The sequence below is a fragment of the Cherax quadricarinatus genome, chromosome 60 (assembly GCF_038502225.1).
Source record: "Cherax quadricarinatus isolate ZL_2023a chromosome 60, ASM3850222v1, whole genome shotgun sequence".
In the NCBI taxonomy this organism is placed as follows: Eukaryota; Metazoa; Arthropoda; class Malacostraca; order Decapoda; family Parastacidae; genus Cherax; species Cherax quadricarinatus.
In genome coordinates this window covers 12,100,909-12,122,961 of record NC_091351.1, presented here as the reverse complement: position 1 = coordinate 12,122,961, position 22,053 = coordinate 12,100,909, and the positions used below count along the sequence as shown (strand labels likewise).

The 22,053-nt window shown below is 53.0% G+C and overlaps 1 protein-coding gene across 4 annotated transcripts in view; it reads left to right on the top strand.

The window, feature by feature from the left end:
- Sh (Potassium voltage-gated channel protein Shaker) overlaps positions 1-22,053 on the top strand; it is a 579,183-nt gene that overhangs the window by 485,905 nt on the left and 71,225 nt on the right. For all 4 annotated transcript variants that reach the window (XM_070097967.1, XM_070097968.1, XM_070097966.1 and 1 more), the window contains exon 2: positions 54-177. In XM_070097967.1, the coding sequence (XP_069954068.1) occupies positions 54-177 (124 nt within the window). The remainder of the gene's footprint in view (positions 1-53; positions 178-22,053) is intronic.

Below are 22,053 nucleotides of genomic sequence, written 5' to 3'. Positions count from 1 at the left end.
CACCCATCTTAACTGCTTGTCCAACAATGTCTAACACCTGTCCTCTGTTTCAGGTCACTGCCCAAGCTCAGTAGCCAAGATGATGACGGTCCTAACACGCAGAGTAACTACACTGGGACAGGAAACTTCGAACCCATTCCTCACGACCACGACTTCTGCGAGAGGGTTGTTATAAATGTAAGTTGACACTGCTGTTACTTCTGCTGCTCCTGCTGCTTCTGCTGCTCCTGCTGCTCCTGCTGCTTCTGCTGCTTCTGCTGCTCCTGCTGCTTCTGCTGGTGCTAATGCTATTGCTGTGTTGTTTTGTGTGTCATTTACCTCCTCTCTGTCTTCTTCATTTCCTCCATCCTCTTGTCTTTCACCTCTTTTCTCCTTCTAGTTCTTTTTTCTTAATCTTTCTTTTCTAGCTCCTCCTCCTCCTCTTTCTTCTTTTAACCCAATTCCTCCAACTTCCTAATCCTCCATTACTACCAACACTGGCACCTACCACTAACACAATTACCACCACACACATCACCAGCACCAGTAACAACCTCCACTACCACCACTACCTGCCACCTCCACTACCACCACTATCAGCCACCTCTCATACCAGCCACCTCCACTACCACCACCACTACCAGCCACCTCCACTACCAGCCACCTCCACTACCACCACCACTACCAGCCACCTCCACTACCACCACCACTACCAGCCACCTCCACTACCACCACCACTACCAGCCACCTCCACTACCAGCCACCTCCACTACCACCACCACTACCTGCCACCATCACCACCATCACCACCACCACCACTACCTGCCACCATCACCACCACCACTACCAGCCACCTCCAATACCACCACCACTACCAGCCACCTCCACTACCAGCCACCTCCACTACCAGCCACCTCCACTACCACCACCACTACCTGCCACTATCACCACCACCACCATCACCACCACCACCACTACCTGCCACCATCACCACCACCATCACTACCTGCCACCATCACCACCACCACCACTACCTGCCACCATCACCACCACCACCACTACCTGCCACCATCACCACCACCACCACTACCTGCCACCATCACCACCACCACCACTACCTGCCACCATCACCACCACAACCACCACCACCACCAACACCACCACCACCACTACCTGCCACCATCACCACCACCACCACTACCTGCCACCATCACCACCACCACCACTACCTGCCACCATCACCACCACCACCACTACCTGCCACCATCACCACCAACACCACCACCACCACTACCTGCCACCATCACCACCACCACTACCAGCCACCTCCACTACCACCACCACTACCAGCCACCTCCACTACCAGCCACCTCCACTACCAGCCACCTCCACTACCACCACCACTACCTGCCACTATCACCACCACCACCATCACCACCACCACCACTACCTGCCACCATCACCACCACCATCACTACCTGCCACCATCACCACCACCACCACTACCTGCCACCATCACCACCACCATCACTACCTGCCACCATCACCACCACCACCACTACCTGCCACCATCACCACCACCATCACTACCTGCCACCATCACCACCACCACCACTACCTGCCACCATCATCACCACCACCACTACCTGCCACCATCACCACCACCACCACTACCTGCCACCATCACCACCACCACCACTACCTGCCACCATCACCACCACCACCACTACCTGCCACCATCACCACCACCACCACTACCTGCCACCATCACCACCACCACCACTACCTGCCACCATCATCACCACCACCACTACCTGCCACCATCACCACCACCACCACTACCTGCCACCATCACCACCACCACCACTACCTGCCACCATCACCACCACCACCACTACCTGCCACCATCACCACCACCACCACTACCTGCCACCATCACCACCACCACCACTACCTGCCACCATCACCACCACCACCACTACCTGCCACCATCACCACCACCATCACTACCTGCCACCATCACCACCACCACCACCACTACCTGCCACCATCACCACCACCACCACTACCTGCCACCATCACCACCACCACCACTACCTGCCACCATCACCACCACCACCACTACCTGCCACCATCACCACCACCACCACTACCTGCCACCATCACCACCACCACCACTACCTGCCACCATCACCACCACCACCACTACCTGCCACCATCACCACCACCACCACTACCTGCCACCATCACCACCACCACCACTACCTGCCACCATCACCACCACCACCACTACCTGCCACCATCACCACCACCACCACTACCTGCCACCATCACCACCACCATCACTACCTGCCACCATCACCACCACCACCACCACTACCTGCCACCATCACCACCACCACCACTACCTGCCACCATCACCACCACCACCACTACCTGCCACCATCACCACCACCACCACTACCTGCCACCATCACCACCACCATCACTACCTGCCACCATCACCACCACCACCACTACCTGCCACCATCACCACCACCACCACTACCTGCCACCATCACCACCACCACCACTACCTGCCACCATCACCACCACCATCACTACCTGCCACCATCACCACCACCACCACTACCTGCCACCATCACCACCACCACCACTACCTGCCACCATCACCACCACCACCACTACCTGCCACCATCACCACCACCACCACTACCTGCCACCATCACCACCACCATCACTACCTGCCACCATCACCACCACCACCACTACCTGCCACCATCACCACCACCACCACTACCTGCCACCATCACCACCACCACCACTACCTGCCACCATCACCACCACCATCACTACCTGCCACCATCACCACCACCACCACTACCTGCCACCATCACCACCACCACCACTACCTGCCACCATCACCACCACCACCACTACCTGCCACCATCACCACCACCACCACTACATGCCACCATCACCACCACCACCACTACCTGCCACCATCACCACCACCACCACTACCTGCCACCATCACCACCACCATCACTACCTGCCACCATCACCACCACCACCACTACCTGCCACCATCACCACCACCATCACTACCTGCCACCATCACCACCACCACCACTACCTGCCACCATCATCACCACCACCACTACCTGCCACCATCACCACCACCACCACTACCTGCCACCATCACCACCACCACCACTACCTGCCACCATCACCACCACCACCACTACCTGCCACCATCACCACCACCACCACTACCTGCCACCATCACCACCACCACCACTACCTGCCACCATCACCACCACCACCACTACCTGCCACCATCACCACCACCACCACTACCTGCCACCATCACCACCACCACCACTACCTGCCACCATCACCACCACCACCACTACCTGCCACCATCACCACCACCACCACTACCTGCCACCATCACCACCACCATCACTACCTGCCACCATCACCACCACCACCACCACTACCTGCCACCATCACCACCACCACCACTACCTGCCACCATCACCACCACCACCACTACCTGCCACCATCACCACCACCACCACTACCTGCCACCATCACCACCACCACCACTACCTGCCACCATCACCACCACCACCACTACCTGCCACCATCACCACCACCACCACTACCTGCCACCATCACCACCACCACCACTACCTGCCACCATCACCACCACCACCACTACCTGCCACCATCACCACCACCACCACTACCTGCCACCATCACCACCACCATCACTACCTGCCACCATCACCACCACCACCACCACTACCTGCCACCATCACCACCACCACCACTACCTGCCACCATCACCACCACCACCACTACCTGCCACCATCACCACCACCACCACTACCTGCCACCATCACCACCACCATCACTACCTGCCACCATCACCACCACCACCACTACCTGCCACCATCACCACCACCACCACTACCTGCCACCATCACCACCACCACCACTACCTGCCACCATCACCACCACCAACACTACCTGCCACCATCACCACCACCACCACTACCTGCCACCATCACCACCACCACCACTACCTGCCACCATCACCACCACCACCACTACCTGCCACCATCACCACCACCATCACTACCTGCCACCATCACCACCACCACCACTACCTGCCACCATCACCACCACCACCACTACCTGCCACCATCACCACCACCACCACTACCTGCCACCATCACCACCACCACCACTACCTGCCACCATCACCACCACCACCACTACCTGCCACCATCACCACCACCATCACTACCTGCCACCATCACCACCACCACCACCACTACCTGCCACCATCACCACCACCACCACTACCTGCCACCATCACCACCACCACCACTACCTGCCACCATCACCACCACCACCACTACCTGCCACCATCACCACCACCATCACTACCTGCCACCATCACCACCACCACCACTACCTGCCACCATCACCACCACCACCACTACCTGCCACCATCACCACCACCACCACTACCTGCCACCATCACCACCACCACCACTACCTGCCACCATCACCACCACCACCACTACCTGCCACCATCACCACCACCACCACTACCTGCCACCATCACCACCACCATCACTACCTGCCACCATCACCACCACCACCACTACCTGCCACCATCACCACCACCACCACTACCTGCCACCATCACCACCACCACCACTACCTGCCACCATCACCACCACCACCACTACCTGCCACCATCACCACCACCACCACTACCTGCCACCATCACCACCACCATCACTACCTGCCACCATCACCACCACCACCACCACTACCTGCCACCATCACCACCACCACCACTACCTGCCACCATCACCACCACCACCACTACCTGCCACCATCACCACCACCACCACTACCTGCCACCATCACCACCACCACCACTACCTGCCACCATCACCACCACCACCACTACCTGCCACCATCACCACCACCACCACTACCTGCCACCATCACCACCACCACCACTACCTGCCACCATCACCACCACCACCACTACCTGCCACCATCACCACCACCACCACTACCTGCCACCATCACCACCACCACCACTACCTGCCACCATCACCACCACCACCACTACCTGCCACCATCACCACCACCACCACTACCTGCCACCATCACCACCACCACCACTACCTGCCACCATCACCACCACCACCACTACCTGCCACCATCACCACCACCACCACTACCTGCCACCATCACCACCACCACCACTACCTGCCACCATCACCACCACCACCACTACCTGCCACCATCACCACCACCACCACTACCGGCCACCATCACCACCACCACCACTACCTGCCACCATCACCACCACCACCACTACACTACCTGCCACCATCACCACCACCACCACCACTACCTGCCACCATCACCACCACCACCACTACCTGCCACCATCACCACCACCACCACTACCTGCCACCATCACCACCACCACCACTACCTGCCACCATCACCACCACCATCACTACCTGCCACCATCACCACCACCACCACTACCTGCCACCATCACCACCACCACCACTACCTGCCACCATCACCACCACCATCACTACCTGCCACCATCACCACCACCACCACTACCTGCCACCATCACCACCACCACCACTACCTGCCACCATCACCACCACCACCACTACCTGCCACCATCACCACCACCACCACTACCTGCCACCATCACCACCACCACCACTACCTGCCACCATCACCACCACCACCACTACCTGCCACCATCACACCCACCACCTCTACCTGCCACCATCACCACCACCACCACTACCTGCCACCATCACCACCACCACCACTACCTGCCACCATCACCACCACCACCACTACCTGCCACCATCACCACCACCACCACTACCTGCCACCATCACCACCACCACCACTACCTGCCACCATCACCACCACCACCACTACCTGCCACCATCACCACCACCACCACCATCACCAACACCACCATCATCACCATCACCACCAACACCATCACTATCACCACCACCACCACTACCTGCCACCATCACCACCACCAACACTACCTGCCACCATCACCACCACCATCACTACACCATCACGACCTGCTTCCATCACCACCACCATCACTACCTGCCACCATCACCACCATCACCACTACTAATACTGCCACCATCACCACCACCACCACCACTACTAATACTGCCACCATCACCACTACTAATACTGCCACCATCACCACCACCACCACTACTAATACTGCCACCATCACCACCACCACTACTAATACTGCCACCATCACCGCCACCACCACTACCTGCCACCATCACCACCACCACCACTACCTGCCACCATACCTGCCACCATCACCACCACCACCACCACTACCTGCCACCATCACCACCACCACCACTACCTGCCACCATCACCACCACCACTACTACCTGCCACCATCACCACCACCACCACTACCTGCCACCATCACCACCACCATCACTACCTGCCACCATCACCACCACCACCACTACCTGCCACCATCACCACCACCACCACTACCTGCCACCATCACCACCACCACCACTACCTGCCACCATCACCTCCCCCACCAGTACCTGCCACCATCTCCACCACCACCACTACCTGCCACCATCACCACCACCACCACTACCTGCCACCATCACCACCACCACCACTACCTGCCACCATCACCACCACCACCACTACCTGCCACCATCACCACCACCACCACTACCTGCCACCATCACCACCACCATCACTACCTGCCACCATCACCACCACCACCACTACCTGCCACCATCACCACCACCACCACTACCTGCCACCATCACCACCACCACCACCACCACCACCACCACCACCACCACTCTCTCATAAGCCGTCTTGAGTACCTAGCTTTCACATAAGATTCTTATTATAGGTGTGGTGAACGTGCTGAAGTGGCGACCACTGTAACTACATCACTGTAAATACACCACTGTTGCTAAACCACTGTACCTTCATCACTGTACCTACATCACTGTAACTACATCACTGTATCTACTGCACTGTACCTACATCACTGTAACTACATCGCTGTATCTACCGCACTGTACCTACATCACTGTAACCACATCACTGTAACTACATCACTGTAAATACACCACTGTGTGTACACCACTGTACCTTCATCACTGTACCTACATCACTGCAACTACATCACTGTAACTGCATCACTGTAACTACATCACTGTAAATACACCACTGTTGCTACACCACTGTAGCGAGGCCAGTGTATGCCACTGTGATTACACACTGACGAAATTACTGTGACAAGAACCACTGTAACTCCACCACTGTAACCCCACCACTGTAACCCCACCACTGCAACCCCACCACTGTAACCCCACTACTGTAACCCCACCGTTGTAACCCCACCGCTGTAACCTCAATACTGTAACCCCACCGCTGTAACCTCACTACTGTAACCCCACCACTGTAAATCCACCACTGCAACCCCACCACTGTAACCCCACCACTGTAGCCCCACCACTGTAACCTCATTACTGTAACCCCACCACTGTAACCCCACTACTGTAGCCCCACTACTTTAACCTCACCACTGTAAGCCCACTAATGTAACCCCACCACTGTAACCCCACCACTGTAACCCCACCACTGTAACCCCACCACTGTAGCCCCACCAGTGTAACCTCATTACTGTAACCCCACCACTGTAACCCCACTACTGTAGCCCCACTACTTTAACCTCACCACTGTAACCCCACCACTGTAACCCCACCACTGTAACCCCACCACTGTAACCCCACCACTGTAACCCCACCACTGTAACCCCACCACTGTAACCCTGCAGCTCCTACTTCACAGACTTCCCTCCTTGATGTCCAGGGAGACAAGGGGAAACAAGAATGTACCTGTGTACATGTTGTTTACTCGGTACAAGTACCGAGTAAACAATGATGTCATTATACACAAATAACCCGCACATAAAAGAGAGAAGCTTACGACGACGTTTCGGTCCGACTTGGACCATTGACAAAGTCACAGTGTGACTTTGTCAATGGTCCAAGTCGGACCCAAACGTCGTCGTAAGCTTCTCTCTTTTATGTGCGGGTTATTTATGTATCGTTCCAGTCACGGTATTGTGCCTTTTTGTTATTTAATGATGTCATTTACTAGTAACACAAGTTAATGGTCCGAGTTGGACCGAAACGTCGTCATAAGTTTCGTTCTCCTGTGTGCTGGTTATTTGTGTATTGTTCCAGTCACGGCACTGTGACTGCATTCTTCGCTGAACCACCTTGTGCTGTATAGTTACCCCGTTTAAAATTTGGTTTCTCTTGTCCTTCCCATGCTCTTTCTCTCTCTCTCTCTCTCTCTCTCTCTCTCTCTTTCTCTCTCTCTCTCTCTCTCTCTCTCTCTCTCTCTCTCTCTCTCTCTCTCTCTCTCTCTGTATATAGTATATATATATATATATATATATATATATATATATATATATATATATATATATATATATATATATATATATATATATATATGCAGAAAGATCAATTTAAACAGGCGATATCACAATATGCAAAACAACCACTGTGAAAGAATAGTGAAATTCCAAGCGCTTTCGTATCTTCTCACATTATTAAGGAACTCTAAAAACAATACATCAAAGGAAGATAAAATAAAGGGTCAAGACAACACCTCATCATCACATCCCACAACAAAACAACACCTAACGTGTGTGTGTACTCACCTAATTGTACTCACCTAATTGTGGTTGCAGGGGTCGAGACTCAGCTCCTGGCCCAGCCTCTTCACTGATCGCTACTAGGTCCTCTCCATCTCTGCTTCCTGAGCTTTGTCATACCTCTTAAAACTATGTATGGTTCCTGCCTCCACTACTTCACTTACCTGGAGGTTACCTGGAGGTTATTCCGGGGATCAACGCCCCCGCGGCCCGGTCCATGACCAGGCCTCCCGATGGATCAGGGCCTGATCAACTAGGCTGTTACTGCTGGCCGCACGCAGTCCGACGTACGAGCCACAGCCCGGCTGATCCGGCACTGACTTTAGGTATCTGTCCAGCTCTCTCTTGAAGGCAGCCAGGCTATTCCACTTCCTGACGACTCTATGACTGAAGAAATACTTCCTAACGTCCCTGTGACTCGTCTGAGTCTTCAGCTTCCAATTGTGACCCCTTGCTTCTGTGTCCCCTCTCTGGAACATCCTATCTCTGTCCACCTTGTCTATTCCCCGCAGTATCTTGTATGTCGTTATCATGTCTTCCCTGACCCTTCTGTCCTCCAGTGTCGTCAATCCGATTTCCCTCAACCTTTCCTCGTACATTTCCCTGAGCTCTGGAACTAGCCTTGTTGCAAACCTTTGTACTTTCTCTAACTTCTTGACGTGTGTGTGTGTGTGTGTGTGTGTGTGTGTGTGTGTGTGTGTGTGTGTGTGTGTGTGTGTGTGTGTGTGTGTGTGTGTGTGTGTGTGTGTAGTCTTTCCACCTACCCTTTTTTTCTATTATAGCTAAATGACAAAGAAAACGGGGCGTAGCGAAAGATCTTTACAGCAGAAACTATGGGAATCCACTGATTCAAATACCGTGACCACAACAATTCACAAATAACAGGCACTTAGGATACTTAAGCCGACGTTTCGGTGTTGACAATGGTCCAGGACGGACCGAAACATCGTCATAAAATTCCTCTCTTAAATGTGTGTTATTTGTGATAGATACGAGGAGTAATTTTAGTGAGCGTGTAGCGCCGCTGTGTAAACTTTGGTCACCTAATTGTGTTAAGTCTTTCTCGGTTCGTTGATGGTGGTGATTGTAGCTCCCGAGATGGTTCACTCACCCATGAACCACTGGGTGGTGGTGATTTTGTAACTCCTGAGATGGTTCACTCACCCATGAACCACTGGGTGGTGGTGATATGTAGCTCCTGAGATGGTTCAGTCACCCGTGAACCACCGTGTGCGTGTGAGGTGTCAGAAGAAGTGCCTGGACTTGTGTGGTGTTATGGAAAATACCGGGATTTATGTGGTGTTAGAGGAAGTACCGGGATTTATGTAGTGTTAGGGGAAGTACCGGGATTTATGTAGTGTTAGGGGAAGTACCGGGATTTATGTGGTGTTAGAGGAAGTACCGGGATTTATGTGGCGTTAGAGGAAGTACCGGGATTTATGTGGTGTTAGAAGAAGTACCGGGATTTATGTGGTGTTACATAGACAGCTAGAATATGTGTCGTGTTCTCGGGACCACCAGGATTTGTATCATGTAACACGCATACTCTATCTTACTGTTGTATTTTAGGTCAATCAAGACACAGGCTACAAAGACTATTTCTTGCAACTGACTCTTAAACAGGCAGCACAGGTGACAGTGTGTATCTTTGGTGCTTCTGTTTACAAAGGTATGTACAGTGGGTTTGTTGACATGCTTTTACAAGGCGTATGTGGGAGCGATCGTCAGTAATTACCTTATCAAATTAACTATTATATTAAATTCTTTATATCAATGTATATGAAGCGATATTGAATTATATAAATTATAGCTAAGAGTTATATACTTAGTGTAGTTATGGAGTAATTTTAAAGGAGGATTGAATTCTGATTAGTGGTAATTGGACCTCTGATGACGTGAACTGTGTTTGACCAGCTGGTGATCTCCGTTTGACCAGCTGGTGATCTCCGTTTGACCAGCTGGTGATCTCCGTTTGACCAGCTGGTGATCTCCGTTTGACCAGCTGGTGATCTCCGTTTGACCAGCTGGTGATCTCCGTTTGACCAGCTGGTGATCTCCGTTTGACCAGCTGGTGATCTCCGTTTGACCAGCTGGTGATCTCCGTTTGACCAGCTGGTGATCTCCGTTTGACCAGCTGGTGATCTCCGTTTGGCTAGCTGGTGACTTCTGGTTGTTGAGTCAGTCTGCATCAAAACTTTGAGTGAAGGCGTACATGTACTCTGACCTTGAGTGAAGGCGCACATGTACTCTGACCTTAAGTGAAGGCGCACATGTACTCTGACCTTGAGTGAAGGCGTACATGTACTCGGACCTTAAGTAAAGGCGTACATGTACTCTGACCTTGAGTGAAGGCGTACATGTACTCGGACCTTAAGTAAAGGCATACATGTACTCTGACCTTGAGTGAAGGCGTACATGTACTCGGACCTTAAGTAAAGGCGCACATGTACTCTGACCTTGAGTGAAGGCGTACATGTACTCTGACCTTGAGTGAAGGCGTACATGTACTCTGACCTTGAGTGAAGGCGTACATGTACTCTGACCTTGAGTGAAGGCGTACATGTACTCTGACCTTGAGTGAAGGCGTACATGTACTCTGACCTTGAGTGAAGGCGTACATGTACTCTGACCTTGAGTGAAGGCGCACATGTACTCTGACCTTGAGTGAAGGCGCACATGTACTCGGACCTTAAGTGTAGGCGCACATGTACTCTGACCTTGAGTGAAGGCGCACATGTACTCTGACCTTGAGTGAAGGCGTACATGTACTCTGACCTTAAGTGTAGGCGTACATGTACTCTGACCTTGAGTGAAGGCGTATATGTACTCTGACCTTGAGTGAAGGCGTACATGTACTCTGACCTTAAGTGTAGGCGCACATGTACTCTGACCTTGAGTGAAGGCGTACATGTACTCTGACCTTGAGTGAAGGCGTACATGTACTCTGACCTTAAGTGTAGGCGCACATGTACTCTGACCTTGAGTGAAGGCGTACATGTACTCTGACCTTAAGTGTAGGCGCACATGTACTCTGACCTTGAGTGAAGGCGTACATGTACTCTGACCTTGAGTGAAGGCGTACATGTACTCTGACCTTAAGTGTAGGCGCACATGTACTCTGACCTTGAGTGAAGGCGTACATGTACTCTGACCTTAAGTGTAGGCGCACATGTACTCTGACCTTGAGTGAAAGCGCACATGTACTCTGACTTTAAGTGTAGGCGCACATGTACTCTGACCTTGAGTGAAGGCGCACATGTACTCGAACCGGAGATGGCTTATCTGGAGAGGAGAGGCGTGTATGTGTATACTCGCCTAATTATGGCTGCAAGGGTCGATTCACAGCTCCTGACCCCGCCTCTAGGCGACTCCCTGCTTCATAAATTTTATCATATCTCTGTGTGTGTGTTTGTGTGTGTAAGTATGTGTCCTCAGCATACGTACGTGTGTGTGTACGTGTATGTACACACACATGTGAACCATAGTCGACAGTATACAATTAATTCAAAATTTTTTGCTTTGCATCCGCTCTTTCAATTAATGATTCATTAAATCTTGATGAAGCTCTAAACGGAGCGAAACGTTGCTCCGTTGAGACGTTTTTACTGCAACTTGCATCTTCGTCTTCACCTTGCTACGGTAGCTTCAGGAAGGGGTACAGCACAGCAGCGTCTGGTGGTGACGGTCACAGCAGTGCCTGGTGGTGACGGTCACAGCAGTGTCTGGTGGTGACGGTCACAGCAGTGCCTGGTGGTGACGGTCACAGCAGTGTCTGGTGGTGACGGTCACAGCAGTGTCTGGTGGTGACGGTCACAGCAGTGTCTGGTGGTGACGGTCACAGCAGTGTCTAGTGGTCACCCACAGCAGTGCCTGGTGGTGACGGTCACAGCAGTGCCTGGTGGTGACGGTCACAGCAGTGCCTGGTGGTGACGGTCACAGCAGTGTCTGGTGGTGACGGTCACAGCAGTGCCTGGTGGTGACGGTCACAGCAGTGCCTGGTGGTGACGGTCACAGCAGTGCCTGGTGGTGACGGTCACAGCAGTGCCTGGTGGTGACGGTCACAGCAGTGTCTGGTGGTGACGGTCACAGCAGTGTCTGGTGGTGACGGTCACAGCAGTGTCTGGTGGTGACGGTCACAGCAGTGTCTGGTGGTGACGGTCACAGCAGTGTCTGGTGGTGACGGTCACAGCAGTGTCTGGTGGTGACGGTCACAGCAGTGCCTGGTGGTGACGGTCACAGCAGTGCCTGGTGGTGACGGTCACAGCAGTGCCTGGTGGTGACGGTCACAGCAGTGCCTGGTGGTGACGGTAACAGCAGTGCCTGGTGGTGACGGTCACAGCAGTACCTGGTGGTGACGGTCACAGCAGTATCTGGTGGTCACCCACAGCAGTGCCTGGTGGTGACGGTCACAGCACTACCTGGTGGTGACGGTCACAGCAGTATCTGGTGGTCACCCACAGCAGTGCCTGGTGGTGACGGTCACAGCAGTTTCTGGTGGTGACGGTCACAGTAGTGTCTGGTGGTGACGGTCACAGCAGTGCCTGGTGGTGACGGTCACAGCAGTGCCTGGTGGTGACGGTCACAGCAGTATCTGGTCACCCACAGCAGTGCCTGGTGGTGACGGTCACAGCAGTGTCTGGTGGTCAGAGCAGTGCCTGGTGGTGACGGTCACAGCAGTGCCTGGTGGTGATGGTCACAGCAGTGTCTGGTGGTGACGGTCACAGCAGTGTCTGGTGGTGACGGTCACAGCAGTGCCTGGTGGTGACGGTCACAGCAGTGCCTGGTGGTGACGGTCACAGCAGTGCCTGGTGGTGACGGTCACAGCAGTGCCTGGTGGTGACGGTCACAGCAGTGCCTGGTGGTGACGGTCACAGCAGTGCCTGGTGGTGACGGTCACAGCAGTGTCTGGTGGTGACGGTCACAGCAGTGCCTGGTGGTGACGGTCACAGCAGTACCTGGTGGTGACGGTCACAGCAGTACGGTCACAGCAGTGGTGGTGACGGTCACAGCAGTGCCTGGTGGTGACGGTCACAGCAGTGTCTGGTGGTGACGGTCACAGCAGTGTCTGGTGGTGACGGTCACAGCAGTGTCTGGTGGTGACGGTCACAGCAGTGTCTGGTGGTGACGGTCACAGCAGTGTCTGGTGGTGACGGTCACAGCAGTGTCTGGTGGTGACGGTCACAGCAGTGTCTGGTGGTGACGGTCACAGCAGTGTCTGGTGGTGACGGTCACAGCAGTGTCTGGTGGTGACGGTCACAGCAGTGTCTGGTGGTGACGGTCACAGCAGTGTCTGGTGGTGACGGTCACAGCAGTGTCTGGTGGTGACGGTCACAGCAGTGCCTGGTGGTGACGGTGGTGGTGACGGTCACAGCAGTGTCTGGTGGTGACGGTCACAGCAGTGTCTGGTGGTGACGGTCACAGCAGTGTCTGGTGGTGACGGTCACAGCAGTGCCTGGTGGTGACGGTCACAGCAGTGTCTGGTGGTGACGGTCACAGCAGTGCCTGGTGGTGACGGTCACAGCAGTGCCTGGTGGTGACGGTCACAGCAGTGCCTGGTGGTGACGGTCACAGCAGTGCCTGGTGGTGACGGTCACAGCAGTGCCTGGTGGTGACGGTCACAGCAGTGCCTGGTGGTGACGGTCACAGCAGTGCCTGGTGGTGACGGTCACAGCAGTGCCTGGTGGTGACGGTCACAGCAGTGCCTGGTGGTGACGGTCACAGCAGTGCCTGGTGTGGTGACGGTCACAGCAGTGCCTGGTGGTGACGGTCACAGCAGTGCCTGGTGGTGACGGTCACACAGCAGTGCCTGGTGGTGACGGTCACAGCAGTGCCTGGTGGTGACGGTCAGCAGTGCCTGGTGGTGACACAGGTGCACAGCAGTGCCTGGTGGTGACGGTCACAGCAGTGCCTGGTGGTGACGGTCACAGCAGTGCCTGGTGGTGACGGTCACAGCAGTGCCTGGTGGTGACGGTCACAGCAGTGCCTGGTGGTGACGGTCACAGCAGTGCCTGGTGGTGACGGTCACAGCAGTGCCTGGTGGTGAGGGTCACAGCAGTGGCGGGTGGTGACGGTCACAGCAGTGCCTGGTGGTGACGGTCACAGCAGTGCCTGGTGGTGACGGTCACAGCAGTGCCTGGTGGTGACGGTCACAGCAGTGCCTGGTGGTGACGGTCACAGCAGTGCCTGGTGGTGACGGTCACAGCAGTGCCTGGTGGTGACGGTCACAGCAGTGCCTGGTGGTGACGGTCACAGCAGTGCACGGTCACAGCAGTGCCTGGTGGTGACGGTCACAGCAGTGCCTGGTGGTGACGGTCACAGCAGTACCTGGTGGTGACGGTCACAGCAGTGGTGACGGTCACAGCAGTGCCTGGTGGTGACGGTCACAGCAGTGCCTGGTGGTGACGGTCACAGCAGTGCCTGGTGGTGACGGTCACAGTGTCTGGTGGTGACGGTCACAGCAGTGCCTGGTGGTGACGGTCACAGTAGTGCCTGGTGGTGCAGCAGTGCCTGGTGGTGACGGTCACAGCAGTGCCTGGTGGTGACGGTCACAGCAGTGCCTGGTGGTGACGGTCACAGCAGTGCCTGGTGGTGACGGTCACAGCAGTATCTGGTCACCCACAGCAGTGCCTGGTGGTGACGGTCACAGCAGTGCCTGGTGGTGACGGTCACAGCAGTGCCTGGTGGTGACGGTCACAGCAGTGCCTGGTGGTGACGGTCACAGCAGTGCCTGTTGGTGACGGTCACAGCAGTGCCTGGTGGTGACGGTCACAGCAGTGGTGGTGACGGTCACAGCAGTGCTGGTGGTGACTGGTGGGTGACGGTCACAGCAGTGCCTGGTGGTGACGGTCACAGCAGTGTCCTGGTGGTGACGGTCACAGCAGTGCCTGGTGGTGACGGTCACAGCAGTGCCTGGTGGTGACGGTCACAGCAGTGCCTGGTGGTGACGGTCACAGCAGTGCCTGGTGGTGACGGTCACAGCAGTGTCTGGTGGTGACGGTCACAGCAGTGCCTGGTGGTGACGGTCACAGCAGTGCCTGGTGGTGACGGTCACAGCAGTGCCTGGTGGTGACGGTCACAGCAGTGCCTGGTGGTGACGGTCACAGCAGTGTCTGGTGGTGACCTGGTGGTGACGGTCACAGCAGTGCCTGGTGGTGACGGTCACAGCAGTGCTGGTGGTGACGGTCACAGCAGTGCCTGGTGGTGACGGTCACAGCAGTGTCTGGTGGTGACGGTCACAGCAGTGCCTGGTGGTGACGGTCACAGCAGTGCCTGGTGGTGACGGTCACAGCAGTGCCTGGTGGTGACGGTCACAGCAGTGCCTGGTGGTGACGGTCACAGCAGTGCCTGGTGGTGACGGTCACAGCAGTGCCTGGTGGTGACGGTCACAGCAGTGCCTGGTGGTGACGGTCACAGCAGTGCCTGGTGGTGACGGTCACAGCAGTGTCAGTGTCGGGTGGTGACTGTCACAGCAGTGCCTGGTGGTGACGGTCACAGCAGTGCCTGGTGGTGACGGTCACAGCAGTGTCTGGTGGTGACGGTCACAGCAGTGCCTGGTGGTGACGGTCACAGCAGTGCCTGGTGGTGACGGTCACAGCAGTGCCTGGTGGTGACGGTCACAGCAGTGTCTGGTGGTGACGGTCACAGCAGTGCCTGGTGGTGACGGTGCCTGGTGGTGAGGGTCACAGCAGTGCCTGGTGGTGAGGGTCACAGCAGTGCCTGGTGGTGACGGTCACAGCAGTGCCTGGTGGTGACGGTCACAGCAGTGCCTGGTGGTGACGGTCACAGCAGTGCCTGGTGGTGACGGTCACAGCAGTGCCTGGTGGTGACGGTCACAGCAGTGGCTGGTGGTGACTGGTGGTGACGGTCACAGCAGTGCCTGGTGGTGACGGTCACAGCAGTGCCTGGTGGTGAGGGTCACAGCAGTGCCTGGTGGTGAGGGTCACAGCAGTGCCTGGTGGTGACGGTCACTGCAGTGTCTGGTGGTGACGGTCACAGCAGTGCCTGGTGGTGACGGTCACAGCAGTGCCTGGTGGTGACGGTCACAGCAGTGCCTGGTGGTGACGGTCACAGCAGTGCCTGGTGGTGACAGTCATAGCAGTGCCTGGTGGTGAGGGTCACAGCAGTGTCTGGTGGTGACGGTCACAGCAGTGCCTGGTGGTGACGGTCACAGCAGTGCCTGGTGGTGACGGTCACAGCAGTGCCTGGTGGTGACGGTCACAGCAGTGTCTGGTGGTCACCCACAGCAGTGCCTGGTGGTGACGGTCACAGCAGTGTCTGGTGGTGACGGTCACAGCAGTGCCTGGTGGTGACGGTCACAGCATTGCCTGGTGGTGACGGTGGTGGTGGTCACCCACAGCAGTGCCTGGTGGTGACGGTCACAGCAGTGCCTGGTGGTGACGGTCACAGCAGTGCCTGGTGGTGACGGTCACAGCAGTGTCTGGTGGTCACCCACAGCAGTGCCTGGTGGTGACGGTCACAGCAGTGCCTGGTGGTGACGGTCACAGCAGTGTCTGGTGGTCACCCACAGCAGTGCCTGGTGGTGACGGTCACAGCAGTGCCTGGTGGTGACGGTCACAGCAGTGCCTGGTGGTGACGGTCACAGCAGTGCCTGGTGGTGACGGTCACAGCAGTGCCTGGTGGTGACGGTCACAGCAGTGCCTGGTGGTGACGGTCACAGCAGTGCCTGGTGGTGACGGTCACAGCAGTGCCTGGTGGTGACGGTCACAGCAGTGCCTGGTGGTGAGGGTCACAGCAGTGCCTGGTGGTGAGGGTCACAGCAGTGCCTGGTGGTGAGGGTCACAGCAGTGGTGGTGACGGTCACAGCAGTGCCTGGTGGTGACGGTCACAGCAGTGCCTGGTGGTGACGGTCACAGCAGTGTCTGGTGGTGACGGTCACAGCAGTGCCTGGTGGTGACGGTCACAGCAGTGCCTGGTGGTGACGGTCACAGCAGTGCCTGGTGGTGACGGTCACAGCAGTGCCTGGTGGTGACGGTCACAGCAGTGTCTGGTGGTGACGGTCTCAGCAGTGCCTGGTGGTGACGGTCACAGCAGTGCCTGGTGGTGACGGTCACAGCAGTGTCTGGTGGTGACGGTCACAGCAGTGCCTGGTGGTGACGGTCACAGCAGTGCCTGGTGGTGACGGTCACAGCAGTGTCTGGTGGTGACGGTCACAGCAGTGTCTGGTGGTGACGGTCACAGCAGTGCCTGGTGGTGACGGTCACAGCAGTGCCTGGTGGTGACGGTCACAGCAGTGCCTGGTGGTGACGGTCACAGCAGTGCCTGGTGGTGACGGTCACAGCAGTGCCTGGTGGTGACGGTCACAGCAGCGAGCGCTAGTATTCTCGCTGTTTTAACGATGGTCGCAAATTGGTGTAAGATTAAAATTGTGTCGCGGCTGTTGTTGACAACGTACGTTCATGTCTCACTTTTGTTTAAAACTCAACCCACAATAACTTCTGGTTTTGACTGATAAATATTTTCCAGTACTGTTACATTTTTTGAAAAGGATGAGAAGAGATATACAAAAGTGCAAATGTCATTCATATATATATATATATATATATATATATATATATATATATATATATATTATTTATTTTTTATTTATTATCACACTGGTCGATTCCCACCAAGGCAGGGTGGCCCGAAAAAGAAACTTTCACCATCATTCACTCCATCACTGTCTTGCCAGAAGGGTGCTTTGCACTACAGTTTTTAAACTGCAACATTAACACCCCTCCTTCAGAGTGCAGGCACTGTACTTCCCATCTCCAGGACTCAAGTCCGGCCTGCCGGTTTCCCTGAACCCCTTCATAAATGTTACTTTGCTCACACTCCAACAGCACGTCAAGTATTAAAAACCATTTGTCTCCATTCACTCCTATCAAACACGCTCACGCATGCCTGCTGGAAGTCCAAGCCCCTCGCACACAAAACCTCCTTTACCCCCTCTCTCCAACCTTTCCTAGGCCGACCCCTACCCCGCCTTCCTTCCACTACAGACTGATACACTCTTGAAGTCATTCTGTTTCGCTTCATTCTCTCTACATGTCCGAACCACCTCAGCAACCCTTCCTCAGCCCTCTGGACAACAGTTTTGGTAATCCTGCACCTCCTCCTAACTTCCAAACTACGAATTCTCTGCATTATATTCACACCACACATTGCCCTCAGACATGACATCTCCACTGCCTCCAGCCTTCTCCTCGCTGCAACATTCATCACCCATGCTTCACACCCATATAAGAGCGTTGGTAAAACTATACTCTCATACATTTCCCTCTTTGCCTCGAAGGACAAAGTTCTTTGTCTCCACAGACTCCTAAGTGCACCACTCACTCTTTTTCCCTCATCAATTCTATGATTCACCTCATCTTTCACAGACCCATCCGCTGACACGTCCACTCCCAAATATCTGAATACATTCACCTCCTCCATACACTCTCCCTCCAATCTGATATTCAATCTTTCATCACCTAATCTTTTTGTTATCCTCATAACCTTACTCTTTCCTGTATTCACCTTTAATTTTCTTCTTTTGCACACCCTACCAAATTCATCCACCAATCTTCAGAATCTCCCAAGAGCACAGTGTCATCAGCAAAGAGCAGCTGTGACAACTCCCACTTTGTGTGTGATTCTTTATCTTTTAACTCCACGCCTCTTGTCAAGACCCTCGCATTTACTTCTCTTACAACCCCATCTATAAATATATTAAACAACCACGGTGACATCACACATCCTTGTCTAAGGCCTACTTTTACTGGGAAATAATTTCCCTCTTTCCTACATACTCTAACTTGAGCCTCACTATCCTCGTAAAAACTCTTCACTGCTTTCAGTAACCTACCTCCTACACCATACACTTGCAACATCTGCCACATTGCCCCCCTATCCACCCTGTCATACGCCTTTTCCAAATCTATAAATGCCACAAAGACCTCTTTAGCCTTATCTAAATACTGTTCACTTATATGTTTCACTGTAAACACCTGGTCCACACACCCCGTACCTTTCCTAAAGCCTCCTTGTTCATCTGCTATCCTATTCTCCGTCTTACTCTTAATTCTTTCAATAATAACTCTACCATACACTTTATCAGGTATACTCAGCAGACTTATCCCCCTATAATTTTTGCACTCTTTTATCCCCTTTGCCTTTATACAAAAGAACTATGCATGCTCTCTGCCAATCCCTAGGTACCTTACCCTCTTCCATACATTTATTAAATAATTGCACCAACCACTCCAAAACTATATCCCCACATGCTTTTAACATTTCTATCTTTATCCCATCAATCCCGGCTGCCTTACCCCCTTTCATTTTACCTACTGCCTCACGAACTTCCCCCACACTCACAACTGGCTCTTCCTCACTCCTACAAGATGTTATTCCTCCTTGTCCTATACACGAAATCACAGCTTCCCTATCTTCATCAACATTTAACAATTCCTCAAAATATTCCCTCCATCTTCCCAATACCTCTAACTCTCCATTTAATAACTCTCCTCTCCTATTTTTAACTGACAAATCCATTTGTTCTCTAGGCTTTCTTAACTTGTTAATCTCACTCCAAAACTTTTTCTTATTTTCAACAAAATTTGTTGATAACATCTCACCCACTCTCTCATTTGCTCTCTTTTTACATTGCTTCACCACTCTCTTAACCTCTCTCTTTTTCTCCATATACTCTTCCCTCCTTGCATCACTTCTACTTTGTAAAAACTTCTCATATGCTAACTTTTTCTCCCTTACTACTCTCTTTACATTATCATTCCACCAATCGCTCCTCTTCCCTCCCACACCCACTTTCCTGTAACCACAAACTTCTGCTGAACACTCTAACACTACATTTTTAAACCTACCCCATACCTCTTCGACCCCATTGCCTATGCTCTCATTAGCCCATCTATCCTCCAATAGCTGTTTATATCTTACCCTAACTGCCTCCTCTTTTAGTTTATAAACCTTCACCTCTCTCTTCCCTGATGCTTCTATTCTCCTTGTATCCCATCTACCTTTTACTCTCAGTGTAGCTACAACTAGAAAGTGATCTGATATATCTGTGGCCCCTCTATAAACATGTACATCCTGAAGTCTACTCAACAGTCTTTTATCTACCAATACATAATCCAACAAACTACTGTCATTTCGCCCTACATCATATCTTGTATACTTATTTATCCTCTTTTTCTTAAAATATGTATTACCTATAACTAAACCCCTTTCTATACAAAGTTCAATCAAAGGGCTCCCATTATCATTTACACCTGGCACCCCAAACTTACCTACCACACCCTCTCTAAAAGTTTCTCCTACTTTAGCATTCAGGTCCCCTACCACAATTACTCTTTCACTTGGTTCAAAGGCTCCTATACATTCACTTAACATCTCCCAAAATCTGTCTCTCTCCTCTGCATTCCTCTCTTCTCCAGGTGCATACACGCTTATTATGACCCACTTCTCGCATCCAACTTTTACTTTAATCCACATAATTCTTGAATTTACACATTCATATTCTCTTTTCTCCTTCCATAACTGATCATTTAACATTACTGCTACCCCTTCCTTTGCTCTAACTCTCTCAGATACTCCAGATTTAATCCCATTTATTTCCCCCCACTGAAACTCTCCTACCCCCTTCAGCTTTGTTTCGCTTAGGGCCAGGCATCCAACTTCTTTTCATTCATAACACCAGCAATCATCTGTTTCTTGTCATCCGCACTACATCCACGCACATTTAAACATCCCAGTTTTATAAAGTTTTTCTTCTTCTCTTTTTTAGTAAGTGTCTACAGGAGAAGGGGTTACTAGCCCATTGCTCCCGGCATTTTAGTCGCCTCATACGACACGCATGGCTTACGGAGGAAAGATTCTTTTCCACTTCCCCATGGACAATAGAAGAAATAAAGAAGAACAAGAGCTATTTAGAAAAAGGAGAAAAACCTAGATGTATGTATATATATATATGCATGTGCGTGTCTGTGAAGTGTGACCAAAGTGTAAGTAAGAGTAGCAAGATATCCCTGTTATCTATATATATATATATATATATATATATATATATATATATATATATATATATATATATATATATATATATATATATATTATATGTCGTGCCGAATATGTAAAACTGGTCAATTAGCAAGAACTCATTTAAAATTAAGTCCTTTCTAAAATTTTCTCTTATACGTTTAAAGATATATTTTTTTCATTAATGTTGATGTAAAAATTTATAATTTTGC